General features: G+C 40.7%; 1 protein-coding gene across 5 annotated transcripts in view; it reads right to left on the bottom strand.

Moving 5' to 3' along the window:
* dcc (DCC netrin 1 receptor) overlaps positions 1-20,172 on the bottom strand; it is a 273,002-nt gene that overhangs the window by 75,727 nt on the left and 177,103 nt on the right. For 3 of the 5 annotated variants that reach the window (XM_071465819.1, XM_071465820.1, XM_071465822.1), the window contains exons 13-17: positions 10,662-10,803; positions 10,314-10,334; positions 8,193-8,303; positions 5,764-5,958; positions 4,373-4,468 (exon numbers count right to left, since the gene is read on the bottom strand). In XM_071465819.1, coding sequence (XP_071321920.1) covers positions 4,373-4,468; positions 5,764-5,958; positions 8,193-8,303; positions 10,314-10,334; positions 10,662-10,803 — 565 coding nt within the window. The remainder of the gene's footprint in view (positions 1-4,372; positions 4,469-5,763; positions 5,959-8,192; positions 8,304-10,313; positions 10,335-10,661; positions 10,804-20,172) is intronic. The other 2 variants (XM_071465821.1, XM_071465823.1) reach the window with 1 other exon arrangement.

Here is a 20,172-nt window from a genome sequence, read left to right as displayed (position 1 = left end):
ATTTGGCCGCCGCCATCTTGATTTTTTGAAACCAGAAGAGACCATATTTGGAAAAGAGGGTGGGGCTGAGTAGGAGCGAGGGGTGGGGCTGACCTGAGAGCCGAGGTCACTATGCCCCCCCACCTGACAACGGCATCAATCTTTCGGCTATGCAGCGCTGCTGAATCCGAAGTCATTTTCCATAAGTCAAGGTAAACTTTATTACGAAGTGTTAAAGTACTTTTATAGTTAAAAGGGAGTGCTCTTGACTGACAAGCCAAAATGTGTCAATCATACGTTAGCCACGCCCCAATGCATACCCTACTTTATCGTCTATTTTAAATTAAATGGGACTATAATTTTAAAAATGAATATCATGTTGTATTGAAGAAGACTTGAAACTAGCGATTGAGACCATAAACTCGTTATGAAAACGTTTACTGGGGTCATAAACCAAGTGAGAAGTAGGGTCTTTTTCTCAGAGACTTCCATACAATCGGACTTCTTTTTGCAACCAGTGGTGTCGCCCCCTGATGGTCATTCGATAGAATGCAGGTTTAAGGCACTTACGCATTGGCTTCATTTTCCGGAGCCGGCGTCGACATCCATTTTTATATACAGTCTATGGAAATAACATGAGCTGCTGGTTTGACTAAAATGTCGTTTGTTTGGAGATATTTTAGCCTGGAAACACAGAAAAGCAGGACAGCTACTTGTAATGTGTGTAAAGCCAGCGTGCTGACACAGTTGCATCATGCACTAGAACCAGTTTATTCAAGCACCTGCAGAAGTTTCACATGAAAGAGCACCAGGAGTTCATGCTAGCCAAGAGACAAGACAACACCACCAGGCAGCAGACTCTGGCTGATGCTTTCCAGAAACCAGATAAGCCAGCAGACAACCCAAAGGCTAAAGGCATTTCAGAGAAGTTCCTCGACTGCATTATACTCGATGACCAACCTGTTGGAGCACTTAGAGCCCAGGTATACTCTGCAGTCCTAATATGTGACCTGTTCATATGATGCAGCCAAGCTTATTGTTGATGTTTATCATATGTTTATTATCAGTTTTACATTTCAAATGTTAAATTTGAATAAAAACGTTACAGCTGTTGCTGCTACCTGAAGTGTAACAAATAAATTCCTTCGGAAAGCATTTAAATTCAGTGCATTTGTGTATATTTTTTGCTCCTCTAATAAGTGCTGTGTGGTTTATTCTAGCCTTGTGATGTAACCTTAAACACAACAACAACAGTAACAACAATATTAAAGTAAAAAGAGCTCTTGCATTGGAATCTGTATCCGTATCGGCAGTTGTGTATCGGGATCGTATCGGAACTGAAAAAATGTGGATCGGCCCATCTCTACTCCACATGTACCTGTGTATCTCTGTAAACCCCCCGTGTCTAAACAGTTCCTCTGTTTGTAATGGTTTTTAGGAAGACAGTCAGCTAGACTTGTTACTTTAATAACAACTTAGAAAGCCCAAAATTTACAATAAGGTAGAGTCCAAAAGGCCAGAGATCCAAACCAAAACCCATGAGGACTGAGGCAGGAAACAGGAGACGAAACACGAGTGAAAAGGCAGAGACACAGACGTAAAACGCAAACCCAAAGATCTCACCGCTGAGGGTGGCAAGGGTAATAGCAAACAGGTGAAACTAATTGGGGTGGGGCAGGTGTGAAAAAAACACAAAGACGGGAAGGAAAACAGCCAAATACGCAAAGATTAAGTATTACCAAAATAAAGCAGGGAACATAGAGTCCATATGAAGCCAACAAACTGACTGTTCTTTTTTCAGTTAGATTTTGTAGAGATTGACATCTATCTTCATCCATCAAACTGCCACCAGTCTTAATGACTTCAAACAACCACAGGTTTACACACCACACCACTTATATTTTGCTCGATGGGCAACGTTTGTCTCTGGATCTTTACAGAACTCTGTGCATCGTTTACCTAGATGCCACGACAAAGGTGGCTCCTCAGTTCATTCAAAAAGGAACCAGAATGTTTATTGAGCTGTTGTCTGGTCCCTTTGCTGTTCAGTGTGAATACTGAGCCTTTCCAGCAATACACCAACTTTCTTTCTTCATCCCAAATCTCTCCCTTTGTCTCCTCCTCTTCATCATCATACCCTCTTCCTCCTGTCTTGTCTGTCCCTGTTGTCTTTTCTGCTTCCCTCTCCCTTCAATAAGCTTTTATTAAAGTCCATCAAATGCCTCTCTTTCTCTCCCTGCCCCCTACTCCTCGTCTCCCTTTCCAGCCCAGCTATTTCCATGCCCAACCTTCATCTCCCCTCTCCTGCTCTTCTTCCTCATCTCGCCTTCCTCTTTTAAAGTAACCCCGATCAAAGACAACAAGCATCGGTTCTAAATAATCTTTGAAAGTTTCGCCATGAAAACATCCTGTAATTAAAGTTAAAAAACAGTGGTGAGCTGAGTGGCCTCCGCTGCTGGTTTTTCCTGTCACTATCATCCCATGATGAGGGTTGAAAAACCTCAGAAATGTGGCGTTTTTATGAGAGTAATAAAGGATTTATGTCAGCTGCAGGCTGCTGGGTGAGCAGCAGAGGGCTGGCTGTTTAATTCATAAGATGAAACTTGGCTGAGAGTTGGATGTGTTTCATTTATCTCACTTCTACAGCTCATAGTCTGCAGGAAGAGCTAATGACTCTCTCTCTCTCTCTCTCACACACACACACACACACACTATAGGGGGATGAGAGGGGACATATAGACGAGACGCACTCTTCATATGCTTGTGTATTCTATTATATCTATTTACTTTGAGTCCCACACGTGTGTTTGTATGTGCATCTGTGTGTGATTTGTACAACTCAGCCATGCAGATGCACGTGCATGTGTGACTCTGAACACATAGGCGTGCATGTGTATGTCAGCTGTGTGTGCATCCTGTGACTGCAAATGCACATATTATTTATAACGGATGCTTGGCTTGACACTTATTGTCTTTGATGGAGGTTTCTTTAAAAGAGGAAGGCATGTTGAGGAAGAAGAGCAAAAGAGGGAGATGAAGGGTGGACACTATTTTAGCAATCATTTATCTCACGTGCATGTGTGACTCTTAACGTCTTGGCTTGATTTAAACACTCCAACCAAGAAAACCAGTATGGACACATTAAAAGCCAAGTATGACTCATTGTTATAGTCTTATCTGTTTCTGTCCTTTCTGAAACTTTATTTTCATTTTTGTCTATGTATGTATGATTTACCATCAGTACTTAACTAAAATAAAGATCAGGTGAAACCATTTACATGGTCAATTAAAATAAAGTTACATAAATGATGAAAACAGATCAAACACAATGATTAGATTTAAGTGTCACATGTATGCATCCATATGTGTGTGTGTACGAGCAGTTCCAGGATGCGCACACACACACATGTGGACTGTTACCTGCTACCTCTACATTTGCTATTTCTGCTGTTACTAGTACTAATACAGCTAAAGCCACAAGTCTACTACCAAGGCCACTAATACTGCTTCTAAAGGTACTGTGACTGCTGCAGCTAATGCTACTGCTACTTCTAGTTCTGGTAATACTACTGGATATTTTCCGCCACACCCTACAACACTGTTACTGTAACTAATAATGCCTTTACTATCAGTTACTTAGGTTAAGACAGCAACTGCCATTACTACTATTATGAATGCATATAGCTAACTGCTATTTGTCAGTGTCAAAGCCAATGCTACTACTGCTGAAGTGGCTGCTACTGTTAGCGCTGCTATTGCTACCAATATAGCTAACCTAATTTTGTACAGCTGAGGTTACTGCTGCTACTGCTTAAGCCACAGTTAAACAGTATTATAATAATACAGCAAGCTACCGCTACTGTTAGTGTTAGCACTGCTACTAATACTGCTACTGCTAAACCATGCTAGCACATCTAAAGCTTCTGCTACTGTTTGTCCTTGCACTGCTATTATTACTGCTACTGCTAAAGCTACGACTATTAATAAAGGCACTGCTTAAGCTACTACTTCTACTGTTGTTAATGTGCCCAATACCATTACTGCTACTTCTATTTCTAGTATTTACCCAACACTAATATGTTGAAAACAGCTGCTACATGGACTGATACTGCTAATACTGCTAATAATACCACTGTTACTCCTAGTACTCCTAGGAGTAATTCACTCACTACTTATATTAACACTATGGCCACATAACCATCGTACACACAGTCCCAGTACATTAAGCCTTTCAGTTTTATACAGCCTACCCCCACTGACACAACCATCATGACTGATATTGGACATGTTATTATATCTCCTTCATATCACAGTGTCATATGTGAACACATCACCACTGTACTGTAAACACAGATTACTGTGGTTATTAACAGTGACTTGTATGTGGTCCTACCTGTCAGAGATCGAGTGACTGCGCTCTCGTACAGAGGAACTCCCTCTCCAGCATTATTAAACGCCTTCAGGGAAATCACATAGTGCGAGCTCGGCTCTGATAGAGAGACAGAGAGAGAGAGCAAGAGAGAGAGAAAACATTTAAGTCATATTTAGCAAACATAACAGGCATTATCATCTGAAGATGTAGCCTTTTTCCACTTGGTGAAAGTTGTGTCCTGCAGGTTTTCAGGATGCAACTTCCTTTCTTCCTTCAGTGCTGAGCAGACTTTGTCAAATACAGTATGTAGACAGCAGATGGATGTGAAGACATGGTGACTATGGACATATGAACTGATTGTCATGCAGCGGTTTGTCCTGCCACTGCTCGTCACTCTTGATGTGATGATGCTGCATCTTCTCTCCTTGTGGTGTCAAATACTTCCATCAGTTAAACAAACACGTCTGCTCCGCTCCCCAGATGCCTTGCCACATGAATTAATGATTACGATGAATTATAAATGCGGTGTACATATGTGCGCTTGCTCCCATGTGTGCATGCAACAAGATGGCTGGATTTTATTTTTCCATTTTCCATTACTTCTCTATTATGAGACCCGAGACAGAAATTGTCATCTGCATATAGAAATTCATCCAATTTGTTATTGTCTTCTTTGGCATGCAAATTGCTTGTTGCGGTCACTTGAGAGGATGTTTTCTTTTTTTCAACCTCTCCCAATTAGATTTCCACCTCAAGCAGCTTTCTTATTAAATTCCTTCAAATTTTTGATCATAATTAAATGGAAATTTCATCATCATAATGAATTAATGGAACAGGGGAACACTGTGTCAATATTGGCACACTGTTGGCAGGGGCATGTTCAGTGTTTTATGGACTCAATAAATAAAAGGTTTCAGTATAACTCTACCAGACTTTAAATCCAGTCAGCATGAAGAGGGCCTTGAGATGGATCTTAACAATTTATACTGGGAAACGCAACAAAATTTATTTACTGGTCTATAGGTTTCTTGTAAATTTCCCTAGAAAGAAAGAACTATGTAATGTGGTGGTAATTAGAGGGAAAGCTACCTAGCTGGTGATGCTAACATAACTGCAGTACATCTATTGACCCCTTAAAGCTCAATCAACTTTTCTTTTTTTCCTCTTTTACACTGTGATATACAAAGATATACAAGATATACAAAGCTATTCTTTGTAATGTGTTCGTAGAAAATATAACATAAAACTTAATTAGTTTAATTAACAGAACTAGTCATGGTTTCCCCTTGCTTCCCTTCTTTGTGCTAAAGTAAGCTAGACACTACATCTTATCTGACTCTGGTTGTGTCCACTGGTTCAGAAATCCCCATCGCCTCCCACCTCACCCCTTCCCTCCCCCTCTCCGTCCTCACCGAGGTTTTCGATGGAGTAGTATCTCTGCTTGCTGTCCACCCTGACTGTCTCAGCATAAGGACTTCCCACTCCATAGCCGATGATGTAGCCACGGACCAGGATGTTAGGGCTCAGGGGTGGAGTCCAGGACATGATGATGCTGTTGGGCAGTGGCCTGACATGCAGAGAGCTGGGCTGGTCAGGTACCTGGCTCTCTGCAAAAACATTAAAATACAACATTACACTAAAGAAGAAGACAACATCGGGGTTGTAGTTCTTAGGACTCGTCACTTCAGTATTTGCATCTTAAAGCTACCCCGGTTTGCAGCTGCAGTAGCAGGTATTTAGAGCAGCCTTAGCTAACAGATGCTAACCCTGTTAGATGTGTATTAAGCCCTAATAAGCCCTGACACTTTGTGTTATTCCTCAGAATCAGATTAGACCAGATTAGATCAGATTCGTGTGCTCTTGGGCCTCGGTGGGAGACGCTCAATATTACTTTATTGAGTGATAATCCATTGAAATGAAATTTCCGTCTCCCTCTGAAAACACAGTTAGCATGGATGTGTTTGTTTTGTTTTTCGTTTCTTTTTTTTTTTTATCTCAGCAGCTTCCTGCTGACCAGAACATCCTCCTCTGAGCTTCAGCCTGAGGTCAGCTTGCCTAATTAGGCCGCTGCAGCAGCCTGTTTTTTTGGCGTTATTTCCTTCCTTCCTTTCTTCCTTCCTTCCTTCCTTCCTTCCTCCCCCAGGTGAATAAATGCTGACCTAACCGAAAGCCCAGTGGCATGTTGGAACCTTTATTAAACACAACAAACTAAACTGTGTAATAAATGTCCTACGTCATGATGGTTTAACCTCTGGGATGTGGATGAGTTTGATTTGCGGCTGTCATGGTTTACTTGTTTATTTTGGAATATGTGGTTCACAGCAGCGGATGGCGATGCTTGCAGTTTTGATAGAACTTCTAAATGAAAACCTAAAAAACATTTTTTTCCCACCTTGCTTTAACCTAAACTCTTTCCTCACAACAGTATTTATTACTTCTATTGGGTAACACTTTACTTTAAATCCCCCTCTATTTATTCTAACATTGATTAAATGGTTTAGACTTCCATGTAGTCTGAGGCAGATACAACATTTTTAAATGTTTATTAATGTACAGTAACTCTCCACAATTACAGCTTCTGTAAAGACATGTTCTAGATGTATTGAGTCATCCTTCATTATGCACCAGAATCCATTATGGTTGTCCACTGTAGCTGGAGGAACTGTAGCAGTTGACAAATACATTAATAAAGAATTCAATCTTCTCATAACCTCATTATAATGGGGCAGCTTTTTATTCCTCCATCATGTTGTGCTTTATATGTCACAACAACAACATTGTCCAGGAGTGTACTGGAAAGCAGGCAGTACAGCTAGTGTGGGCAATTAAAATATAACTCAATCTGACGGTTAAAACAAAGACAGGAAACCCCAGAGTATCTTTGCTGTTTGCTATAGAAATAGAATTTGATCTTTTGAGGATATATATATATATATATATATATATATATATATATATATATATATATATATAAACACATCATGTCATAAATTTTTCGTACCATTACTCTGCAACTGTAACTGTGGTATACAGGTATCTTTCTACTCTACCCAATGATCTCATAAACCATTCATTAAATGCTTATGTGCTGCTCAGAAACGATAGATCAGAAATGTAAATATCTCTTTTTTGTTGTCTTTTATGGTGATCAACAGCATTGGAATGTAATTTCTCTGCAATAACAGTATCTTTTCAGGTACTTTATTTTCATTACCTCTCTCTTCCCCCTCCCCCTTCTCCTTCCAGGCTTTCTTCTCCATCCCTCCTCTCTCCTCCTGCCCTCTCCTCCCTCCTCCCCTGAGGCGAATCTTCCCTCAATCCATCCATCCCAGCCTTTAACTGGTTAAATATTTATGTGCTTGTTGGGACATTGGAGGTATTTACATGCTGTTGTACAGATCACTGTAGAACACTCTCTCACACACACACACACACACACACACACACACACACACACACACATACTTGTACTTCCATCTTTGTGAGGACACTCATTGACATAATGCATTCCCTAGCCCCTTACCCTAACCTTAACCATCACAACTGAGTGCCTAACCCTAACCCTAACCCTAACCCTAACCTAAACCTAATTCTAACCTAATTCTAACCATAACTCTAAAACCAAGTCTTAACCCTCAAAATGTGATTTGAAGGTGTCTCAAAAAGTGAGGACCAGCCAAAATGTCCTCACTTTCCCAAAATGTCCTCACTCTGTTAGTAAAATACTTTTTTTGGTCCTTACTATGTAGCAAGTACAAGTACACACACACACGCACACACACACACACACACACACACACACACACACACTCTCTCACTCTCTCTCTCTCTGTGTTCTTACCGTCCAGGTCATTCTCCGGTGTCTCTGCGTTGTACCAGTCACTGGCTGGACCTGTTCCATTGGCTGTCATGGCTGCAACCTGGAAACTGTACTGACTGCCCTTCTCCAGACCTGGGGGAGAGAGAGAGAGAGAGAATCATAACTACCTGAATTGTTTATATGCAAATTCTATAGACTAGTAAATATTTTTTGTGTCTTTTTTTTTTCTTTCTTTCCACAGTAAATTTCTGTTTCACTAGTTATTGAACCATGAGCTCAGTATTCATGGCCATCTTCCTTCCTGACTCTTCAGGTTTTCTCCGTCTGTCATGACGAAGCCTTCGTCTTTGCTTAAGTTTTGATTATTCTACACAGTAACAGCAGCCGAGGCTCATGGGTAACCAATTTAGTGTCAAAAACATACAGCAAATGCAAAAAATTCAGCTTCGAAGTTTAGAATAAACACTCCATTAATCTGATTTTGATGTTTTTTTTCTGAGAAATAAATACATTTTTTAAAGGCATTTGTTATGTCATTATATGTAGGATAATATACTGTTACTGCCTTTAAAGTTAAAAATGGCATTTCATTTGGTAAAGGGTGTAAATGGTAAATGACTTTTTAAGATTCTGAAATAAAAAGTTTAGAACTTGGACTTGGGACTTGCTTTTGGAATTCTTGGCTGGGGATTACTTCATATCTCTGAATAGTTGGCACTAGGGATGCCCCGATTGATTGGCCGCTAATCATGATCAGCCAATTTTCACCAAAAGACAGATATAATGTATGACATCTGCAATGCACGTCACGATAAAACATCTTGAGGGGGAAACACGTAGGGCTGCCAGCCATGTTCTGAGGCATATTTATATGATTTGTTACATTTGTTACAGTTTGAATACTGCCTGTATCTGACTTGAGACTTGACTTCAGTTTCCTATTATTCTTTAATTTGCATAATGCAACTGCATAATGAGTTAATGTACTGAGACATACTGCCTTTATTTATTAGACTATTTGTGCTGTTTAGCCTGTTGAATAGGCTTAATCATTTTTTTTCAGACTGATAATAATAGTATAAATTCACATTAATGGACACATTGTAATTAATTATTACATTGTGTAATTCAGTTGTCCTTTCTGTAGGATACTTGTTGCACTGCTCCTTGGGATTTTGTTTTTACTGCTCTGTTGAACAAAGTAAAAGCATGATGTTGACTGAATAAGGATGACTTTTTGTGGTCCTTGCATCAGGTTATGCCGCCGCCCGCTGGAGGTCCCAGTACACAAAGCTAAGCCTGACCAACGGCTAAACCAGATGCTATAACAAAACACAAAAAATGATCAATATCGGCCGTGGATTGGTCAAAACTGATATTATCTGCAAAAAAAATCTGATCGGGGCATCCCTAATTGGCACAGAGTTGTATCCTTGACTTTAATTAAACTGCTATTTTGTGTCAGTTTTCCACAGAAAGTCCTGATCAGATTCCCCCTCCCCAGAAGATGAAGCATTTACATTTGAATGACCACATGACCTTTTGTGCAGAGCTGCACTGAGGCAACCCTGTCTACAACTAAACTGCCACAGCTAATTCCATTTGTAGGAAACATTCACTGGCTGGATTATGAACTGAGGTTTTTGTCTTTTCAATGAATGAATGAAGCGTTGCATTTATTAACAGCAACAAGAGTCCAGTCTGTGGTTTAGGTAAATAAACACAGTGTATCTGAATTCACTGGGAACTTTTTATGTGTTAAACTGAATCTTGCTCTTACTTCACCTGTGAGTCCTGTGAGACTCAGAGTTCTAGTTTTTACTAAAGCACAGAGCCAGAGAGCAAACAGATGAGGTTCAACCCTCTGATGTTACCACTTTTCACTGTTAAATCTGCTGTGTAAATTGAAGAGTAAAATTAAAGTGTTAAGAATAAACGTTAAATGTGTCACCCTCTAATCTCCTCAGTGAAGCTGCACTGTTTTGTTTCATTTATTGAAATTCAGCTTTGTATTCTCTGTCAGTAAAAAGGGGTGATTATTGCTGACAGCAAGGCTTACAGCAGGTGGATCAGATTCAACACACACACACAGACACACAGACACAGACATAGACACAGACACACACACACACACACACACACCTGTCACTGGGGAATGGATTCCTGCTTGGACAGACGGATGAAGATAACCATCAGAGGAAAATAATGAAAAGGAAGATCAGTTTCATTCAAATCCTGCAAACCTCAAATTGAAATTATAGCTGGTGGCAGTTTGAATGCATGCACACACACACACACACACACACACACACACACACACACACATTGCAGAAAGTCCACTGTGTAAAAACAAAGAATCCAGTTGGACTGAAATTCTTTGGATGATAAAATGAGGGTAAACATTTAAGTCTGGTGATATTATCATATATTAATTCAAACAAACAATTCAAACAAATTAAAATAAGAATAAATTCCCTTTCAGTGCCACACCTGTGAAAAGGTACCAGAAGTTGTTGGGTTCGATGGCTTCCTGGTCTCCACGCCGACCAGTCTTCCTGTATTTGATCTTGTAGGCAGTGATGATGCCGTTCTGGGCACTGCGCAGAGGCGGCTGCCATGACACCTTGATGCTCTGAGAGATAATGAAGACAGAGAAAAATATAAGTCAACTGATTAAACTGCAAAACAACATCTGACCGAGGACAATGACAGATTGTGAGATGATGGTCACAGACAAGTAGCAGGCCCACTTCCTTCATGGGAGGAAGACCCTCAGGCTGAAAGAGACTGTGGTGGTTTTGCATCTTTGTGATCATTATGTGTCTCGTTGTAGTTGTTCATTGTCTTTTTTTTATTGATCTGTTAATCAACATAAAATTTGATTCACAAACTGCAGACATGTTGAGGGAGAGACAATGTGATTTTCAGTTTGACAGCCCATATCATGGCTGAAATATCAAGTTAAAACAAACAGAACACATCCAGTTTAAACCGTCACCAATTCAAATGAGAGGCTAGGAGAAAGAAAAACACACCAGTATTATCTTTACAGTGACAGCATGAACACACTCAGGGGTTTAACATTTTAAAGAGGAGGAGTCATTAAATGATCCCTAAGAGAACAACTTCAATCACACGTTATCACATGTGTATAAAATTTGTATCACAAAGACACAAAGATATGACATGAATGCAGCAGCAGTGTGTTTGAGTGTGTTTGTGGTGGAGCCTGGAGTGAAAGGGGTCTGTAAATCTGATCAGCAGTCAGATTTGCAGTGAAGCCCTTCTGGCCTCTGTTGTGTTTTTATGTCTCCTCAGATGAGTCTGATACTGATCTGGGGTCTGTACCACCAAATGAGATTATTGGGTGATCAAGCCATCTTGGGCCTATCTCAGGTTTTCTGGTCTCATGAAGGTGGCTCACTTTCAACTGGAGGAGATCACCGTGGTAACCTTTGCTGTACGGCTAACTGAGCAGGTTAACTTCAGAGGTTCAGATCAGGATCTGTCAACAGCCCAAACCACACTAGACAACTACGTAATGTTGATTATAGATGGATTTGAATTTCATGAAGGTTCTTTCACTCCCAGCCGGATCCTGACGTCGACACTTTCACACTCCTCACTGCAGCTCAGAATAACACAAGGGCACTTTCTGATCAGAAGAAAAAAACTAAACCCTGTTTTGTCTTTTATTGACTTCTCTGGATCCTCCTTCCAGGTGGCAAGATTGCAAAGAGGTGGTGGGAAGGGTGGGAGGGGTCAGACATGATGATGGTGGCCTTTCTGACACAACGGTCTGTGTGAATGTTTGCCACTGAAGGCAGAGAGACCCCTACGGTCTTCTCTGCTGCTTTCACTGTTCTTTGCAGGGACTTGTACTCAGCAGCCGTACAGTTCCCGTACCAGATGGTGATGGTGGTGCCGCGTGTCAGGATGCTTTCAATGGTTCCTCTATAGAAAGTTTTCATGCTGGATGGGAGGGAGTAAGCTTTCTTCAGTTTCCGCAGGAAGGAGAGGCGTTGCTGGGCTTTCTTTCTGGGCTGTGGCGTTGATGGACCAGTTCAGGTGGTCAACCCCAGGAACTTAGTACTGCTGACTACCATCTCCTTAGTCTCCTCCACAGTAAGGAGAGGTTGTTGCTGCAGTTGCTCTACCTCCTCTCCGTAGTTTGTTTCACTGTCATTTGTGATGAGACCCATCACCGTTGCATCGTCAGCGAATCTAGTGATGTGGTTGGAGCTGGATCTGGCAGAGCAGGCATGGGTCAGCAGGGTGAACAGGAGGGGGCTGAGCACACAGCCCTGAGGGGAGCCAGTGCTCAGTGTGATGGTGCTGGAGGTTTTACCTCCTATCTTGACCGACTGCGGCCTGCAGGTAAGACAGTCCAGTATCCAGTTGCATAGAGGTGTGTTGAAGCCCAGTGTGCTCAGTTTCTCAGTCAGCTGTTGCAGGATGATGATGTTAAATGCGGAGCTGAAGTCGGTGAACAGCATTAAACAGCCTACTTTTCTCCTCCCTTTCGACTTCTCTTTTGGCAGCAGAAACAGTCCCGACATTACTTTGACCTTTTTTATCTGCAACACAAGAGACTAAGAGAATTATGATAATTCCTACACTTGCAGTTAATCCTTACCCTTACTTTGATGTTTGGAAATTATTTCTCTGTCTCTACAGCTTTTTAGTAACCTAGTTATGTGATCATATTTCCCCCAGTGGAACATCCCTTTCTGCTTTCACAGCAACTGAATTTACCTGCAGGTATCTCCCTTTTATCTTATACTGACTACTTTATTCGTGTTCTGATGATGTTTCCTTCTCATTAACGACTCCGCCTCTTTCACACAGCTGGATAATTAAAGCCAGAGTTACATCGTGATACAGGTTAACCAGGATGGTTGCGCTCAGTGAAGCCAGACAACCCCACCAGAACCACACTATGCTGGACTTGCTTTGCGGTCCCGGCCCCCGATATCTGTGTGTGTCTGTATTTATTGAATCACTCTAGTAAAAGGCTGTAGTCGTTTGAATTTCACTGTGTGTTTGTGTGTGTACCTGGGTTTATATATATTGCATATATTTCAATGTGTGTGTATCTGCATGTGTTTGTGCGGATGTTTGTGTGTGTTGCATGAATTTTAATTGCTTTATTTGCATGTTAACAACCCACCTCTGACACACACACACTCACACACATACAGCAGATGTTTGCTCGGCCCCCAGTGTGCTCTGCTGTGTGAGGCAGCTGCCATCAACCATCCTGCTGCTATACTCAGTGTGTGTGTGTGTGTGTGTGTGTGTGTTATATGGGCATTAATAAATGAAGATTAATGAATTAGAAAAAAAATACCAACCTCTCTCTACCTCTTTCTCTTTTTTGTCTCATCACTTATATCTCTCGTAGCACCTCCTGTTGGTTGTGTAGTAGTAGCAGACTTTTTCTACAACTAGGCTACTACTAATTATTATTGTTGCTTCATTGAACCTTAACTTAATCAGATTCAAATGTAATGAGGTCAGAGGAAATTCAGAGATCTGGGGGACAATGTAACAAAATCAGGTAACGTCAGTGCACTCTGAGCAGTGCAAGAAGATGAATACATTTTTCTAAAATGGCTGTTTGTATGAACAGAATGTAATCCATGAAGAACCATGAAGAACCATATCAATAAGTTATTGTGGTCCATGTGTGCAGAGAGTCAATGGCTTAGTCAGTCAGAGAGGCCAGAGGGGGACTCTGCAGTGCAGTATCATCTTAGAGCATGGTATCCAATTCTCTTCAAGGCACCCTGTGGAGGTTTAGACAGCTGGTGGCGTCAAAACAACACAGGTTTCAAATTTGTCTAGGTATTGTCTCTATGCAGGTCTCAAGCATAGACTGTAAATAAAGATGGATGTAGCCTTTGTGACATAACCCACAGGTTTCTGAAGAGTGGTTTTGAAGCTCAGAGTGAGCTGCTCCACCGCTGCCATCTTGGCAGTGCCTGACTCTGCCCCAACTCCTGTCTAATCCAAAAATGGGCAAAGAGGTGGGGCAGTGAATGTAGGTTTGTGGCAAGCATACGCTCACCCACCTGTCACTCAGAGAGGCCATGTACCAGGCTGTAAACACGCTACTGCTGTAAAGTTTGGGAAATTTCAACATGGGACTTGAGACATGGGGACTGACTTGCTTTTGGAGTCAGACCCCATGGCACTTCCATGTTGGCTTCATTTTTCAGCCCTGGGGGCTGCTGCTTGGTTTCGAGATACATTATTATTGAAATTATTCAAGGTCCTCTTTGCATGTTGGAACAGTCCACTTGATCATTCCCATGGTCATCAGTTTTCAGATGTTGATGTCATTTATATTACTCCATTGCCATCCTGCTGCTCAATATACCCACTGGAACACCAGATGTGTGTAAATAAATAGTGTTTCTGTTCATGTAGCAAACTGTAGTAGTTCAAGGTCTTACTCTGAGGTCAATGCGGATAATACTGTTTATTTCTGTGAATGTTACTGTCACTTTAAGAGGGTTAGATTGCTTGAGATCAAGACTTTGGGTATTCAGAGAGGAAATGAGGTGTGTACTCTGTATGAAAATATCCCTTAAAGTGTCACTAAAATACACAAATGGTTATCAACATCAGCCAATAAGTTCATGATTAAGTTTACTAAGTAAGGATGATGAGAGATGACTTTGTATGGAGAACTTCCTGCTGTGTGTGTCCTGAAGAGCATACTGCACACTGGAGTGGGAGTGAGTTTATGACTGTCATTCAAAATAGATTTGGTATTCAGAATATATTTGTGGATACATATTTTGTTTACAAATGTAGATTGTCTGTGAATGAATGCACTTTATGTAAGGCAGCTACAGTACAGTAATCTGTGAGGTTTAACAAATGAATGTATTTTTGGTTCTTATTTTTCTTTAGTCAGCAAGTGTCACGACTGTTGTCTATCTATCTATCTATCTATCTATCTATCTATCTATCTATCTATCTATCTATCTATCTATCTATCTATCTATCTATCTATCTATCTTTTCTATCTATCTTGTCGATATTTTCTATGTTACAGTCTATTTGGCCTATATTGTTGTCTACATTGGCTAAACGGTTTACAGTTGTCTACACAGTCTACACTGTTTAAGACACATCTGTCAGTATCGTGTAGAGGGAGAGTACAGTGAACAGGAAAATTGCCATTCTGTGCTGTGACAATTTTAAATTGTTTCCAAATTTTCAAAATAACAGTATTAACTCTGCTCTTTTATTAAAGTTCAATCGGGGATAAAAAGACCCACAAATACAAATTTTCTGTGTCCTGTCCCATCATTTTATAATTAGGCCACATGTTCATTAATCTGCTAAAAATGAACTCCCCACTGAGTAACAGCAAATCTAAAGTTACCAGCCGATTTAAAGACCTGAGTCTTCTGACACTGGGTAACACATTTGCTCTAAATTGCCTTGATTATCTTCTGATTTCATCCTTCCTTTGATACATTCAATGTCTCCAGTACGCATGATAGGACCTCCACCATGTTTTACTGTAGGTATGATGTTCTGTTCCTCACAGGCTTTATTTCATTGCCTCTGAACAAACTGATGCACTGCATTCCCAGAGCGCTCCCCTCTGGTTTCATCTGTCCATGGAATATTATCCCAGAAAGACTGTGGTTTATTTTCATTGATTTTTATTTTCATTGTTTATTTTTGCAGGGACAGCACGCAGTTAAAAGTAACCAGAGTTAGCTGGTAGTTAATTTGCATCTGTTGTCCCTTGGCAGATACACAAACAATAAATAAATGCAATACAATAAATACAGAATTTCTTCTTCTTCTTCTTTCTTCCTGAAGTTTGTGGTTACGGAATTTCACTTTCCCACTACTTTCACAGAGAAAGCAGGTTGACCAAAGGCCGCTCTTTCTGTCTCTGTACTGTGGTACCCACTGACCCCTACTAGATACTCTGGTCCAACTGGCACTGCCAATGCCAGGATAACCTGGGCACCCTCTGTGGTGGGGGTGTGAGATTATGAATAATTTTAAACATCAGACATGCATCACAGTAAAATAAGAAGTTACCAAAATAGAGGAAATAATATCTTTTCAGGATTTCACAGTGATGATAAACCCATAGCTTTTTATTTGTTTATAGAGTGAGGACACAGGCTTGAGTGTGGTGAAGTTGTTATGCAACTTCACCACTTCATAATATGTTCAAAAGGCTTTGCAGCAGGCAGAGACAACTAGTGCCTGATGCTCCTAAAATTATTCCGATTAATTTTGACATTGCTGTTGACCACACCAACTTTTTAAAAAAGACAGATGTGAGTAAATTATGATGCCTGGATATTCAGCAATGACTTCACCATTAACAAAATGTCAGGATTGACTGTATTATTGTTCATATTATTGACTGTATTATTAATTCTCAGTATAATACATGCAAACTGTTTTGCTCACAATCATGAGTTAGCTAGCCAATCCGACACCTCGCTCATTGCTGCTGTCAGCATGTTCTGTCAGCACATATTTGGAGGCTGGCATCTGGACACATTTGTGGAAGATCATTTATGCTGAATAAACTTGGACTGACAATAGACCTTTGAGGGACCTCTAATGCACAACTATTACATGAGGAGCACTTATCCCCCACTCTTTTACATTGTTTCCTGTTATTTAAGCAGGACTCCATCGTCAGTACAGTCGGAGAGATATGAAAGGGAGGGTGTTCTGAAATGAAAATGTTATGATTAACTGTGTCAGATGCCTTCTTGAAATCTTGAAAAACAACACGTCTCTGACAACACTACCTTTATCAAGACTACTTTTGATTTGTTCAGCAAAAAAGCAATTTGCCATTTCTGTTCGATGATGATTGAATTGCTTATGGAATAAATTCACTTTCATTTAAATGAGAGACAAGCTGATCACAAACTACCTTTTGTAAACATTAGTTACTTCTTCCTTGGCCTTCAACCACCGCCTCCTGGGTACAGGCTGAAACCACCACTGCAGATGACTCCAGGTCATCCTGAGGCTCTTTAAATTTCTTAACTGTTGTTTTGTCCATAATCCGCACTGACCCTCACTAACTTCTGCCATTGATGTTCTTCTTGGCGCCACGTCCTGGAAGCGGCTGTGAACAGTTTCATGACTGTGAAACTTCTTGCTAATGTTAGAAACTGTTGAAAGAGGGATTTCAAGATCACTGGCGATTGGCTTGTAAACATTGTCATGTTTTTTGATAATAGTATATCTGATGCTCTCAGGCAGCTCTCTCATCTTCGCTATTGTGATGAAGAAGCTGGAAACAACAATTGGTTGATGGTTATTCATCAATCAATAGTTAAATCAGGTCGTGTGAACACTGAAAATTAAACCAGTTGAGTCTTATTTGTTTTTTTATTTTGTTGTAGGAACTAATATAAAGGCATCAAAAAAGTGCCAGTAATTGTGGCCAGCATACATTTAATGTCTGTATTTCTTTATCTCAGTATATGAAACCTATTCTCCTTGATGATCAATAACTTTTATTAAAAAATTCAGATGATACAAAATTGGTTTATTTACATTTATTTGTGAAGATATTCTAAAGTCTGTAGTTAAAATTCTGCAGTGCTAATAAATCTGACCAGGACTGTCAGAACACACACGCACAGTCAGAGTGATGGTGTGTGTCTCTCTCCATCAGCTGTGGTGTAAGTCATCAGGCCAACGAGCACTTTAAATATTCAGCCAGTGTTACTGTATTGCGATGGCCACAGAGGAATTCATTAACATTTAGCTGCACCTGTTCCCTCTGCTGCTCCTCATCCTGCTAATTGATTACAGCAGAACTGATAACTGAGAGGGGGGTGGGCAGAAGAGTGGAGGGACAGAAAAAAAGAGAAAGAGAAAAATTAAATAAATGTGTGTGTCAGTGTCAAATTACTCCATACTCCATCTCTCTCTCTCTCTCTCTCTATGGTTGGGTGTCACCATGCACTTCATTACCTAATTAGCCACTTTGATAGGACACAGTTGGATGTGAGGTCTCCATGGAAACAATACAGAGGTTACATTCATGTTGGAACAACTCCCTCGGTGTCACAAAGAGCCAACCCATCCATGAAGGAGGACAGCACCATTACAGCTGGAGGGAAACACTCCTCCGCTGCACGAGCAATGACAGCAACAGATTTTCATTACACTGTTAGCTACAATTAATACCATCACTGCGAATACAATTACCTCCACAACATCTACTGCTACAATTATAATACTGCCTGTTACTTCTATTACTGCTGCTACTACTTCAAATACTAGTTACAGCTTTTTCTGCTGCAACTACTTTATTACTGCTCCTGCAGCTGCCACTATGCAGCTGCTACTACTGTTGTTGTGATTATGGTTTACTATGTCACTGCTGCTGTTACAAGCACAAATACAAGTGTTCCTGCAGCTGCAGCTGTAATTGATACTGCTACTATCAAACCTTAATTTATGTATTTGGCAAGTCACACATACACTGACACTGAACATTTGACAAAAATGTTGACAGACAATGTGTTTGACTGCAGCATTATAAGAGTTTTTATGCTTCTGTGTTGACTCTCACAGCACTTAATAATGGAATATAAAAACCAGGTCGAACTTACAAGCAATATCATCCCAATATACCACCTTATCTGATCCCAAACAGTACAAGATTACAATTACAACACAAAGTTGCAAATACAACTTCCAAAACAGTCATTTTCACACCATAAAACTCATCTGCACCACTCCAACTACATACATATGTGCAATCACTGCATAACCCAGGCCAACCTGGTGGTGACTCTGCTACAGGCATGTTATGCTAATGTCTTGGAGTCAGAGTTGTACTGTTACAACTGCGAGCACCAGTGTTACGTGTGCTGCTGCTGTATTTTTCATCTATAACTGATCAATCCAGCCCAACCTTTCTCTTGGCTCAAATGAAATCGAGTGCCTTCATTCATTTCAAAGTATTAGTGAAACTAACCTAACATTACTATTCACCTCCATCCTTCAGATTTTCTGCCTCTGTATTTTCAGATGTGTGTGTGCTGCTGGAGATTACCTTCACAGTGAAGCATCTCACTGGCAAACATCAGACCTATATTATTTGTTATTGCTTGAGATGCACTCTCCACCTGCTCCTCCCCGAAACAGCTGAACCGCAGACTGCTGTGTACATTAAGATGTTGAGTTTCATCTCTTTTTAGGCGCTGACTGAACTAAATAGGCTCCATGGATCAATTAAGCTGGTTTCAGATGAATTTTTCTGTCCATGTGTGAATTGGAGGTGAAGTGGCCTCAGGCTGTACTGTAACACTGAAGCATTTCTGTTTCATTTCTGTCTGAGTGGAGCATAAAATCTCGGGAGCAGAAATCTCTTCTGCAGCTGCTTTGTATTCAGATGTAGCTGACATTGTGAGGCAGTGGGGCAAGTGAAGCCATGGCCTCGTTCACTGCCTTCAAACAGACCGAGAGCCTCCATCTGTTTTAATTTTCCCTCAGAGGACGCAAGGAAATTACAGGGAGGTCTGCAGAAAGCTGATGATGATGACACTGATAATAATAAGTACTGATAATAACCAGAGCAACAGCGATAATCACAAGAATCAGAAGCCTAATGAACACCAAACTAATGCTGCATACTTCCTCCCTTTGCTCTCAAACAGCCTCAGTTCTTTATGATGTGGATTCCACTAAATACTGGAAACTGTCCTCTGAGACTCTGCTCCATGTTGACATGACTGCATCACATCATTTCTGCAGATTCATCAGCTGCACATTCCTGCTGTCCATCTCCTGTTCTACCACATCCTGAAGGTGGTCTGCTGGATCCAGGTCTGGAGACTAGGGGGAGTTCACTGAACTCACTGTCATGTCCATGAAACCAGTTAGAGGCAACTTTTGGTTTGTGACATGGAGCATTATCCTGCTGGAAGCAGCCATTAGAAGATGGTGAACCGTGGCCACGACAGGATGAACATCA

The sequence above is a fragment of the Trachinotus anak genome, unplaced genomic scaffold, assembly GCF_046630095.1.
Source record: "Trachinotus anak isolate AG129_WGS33_773 ecotype Australia unplaced genomic scaffold, CSIRO_AGI_Tana_v1 ptg000028l, whole genome shotgun sequence".
Lineage (NCBI taxonomy): Eukaryota > Metazoa > Chordata > Actinopteri > Carangiformes > Carangidae > Trachinotus > Trachinotus anak.
This window is presented reverse-complemented; position numbering and strand designations above follow the sequence as displayed.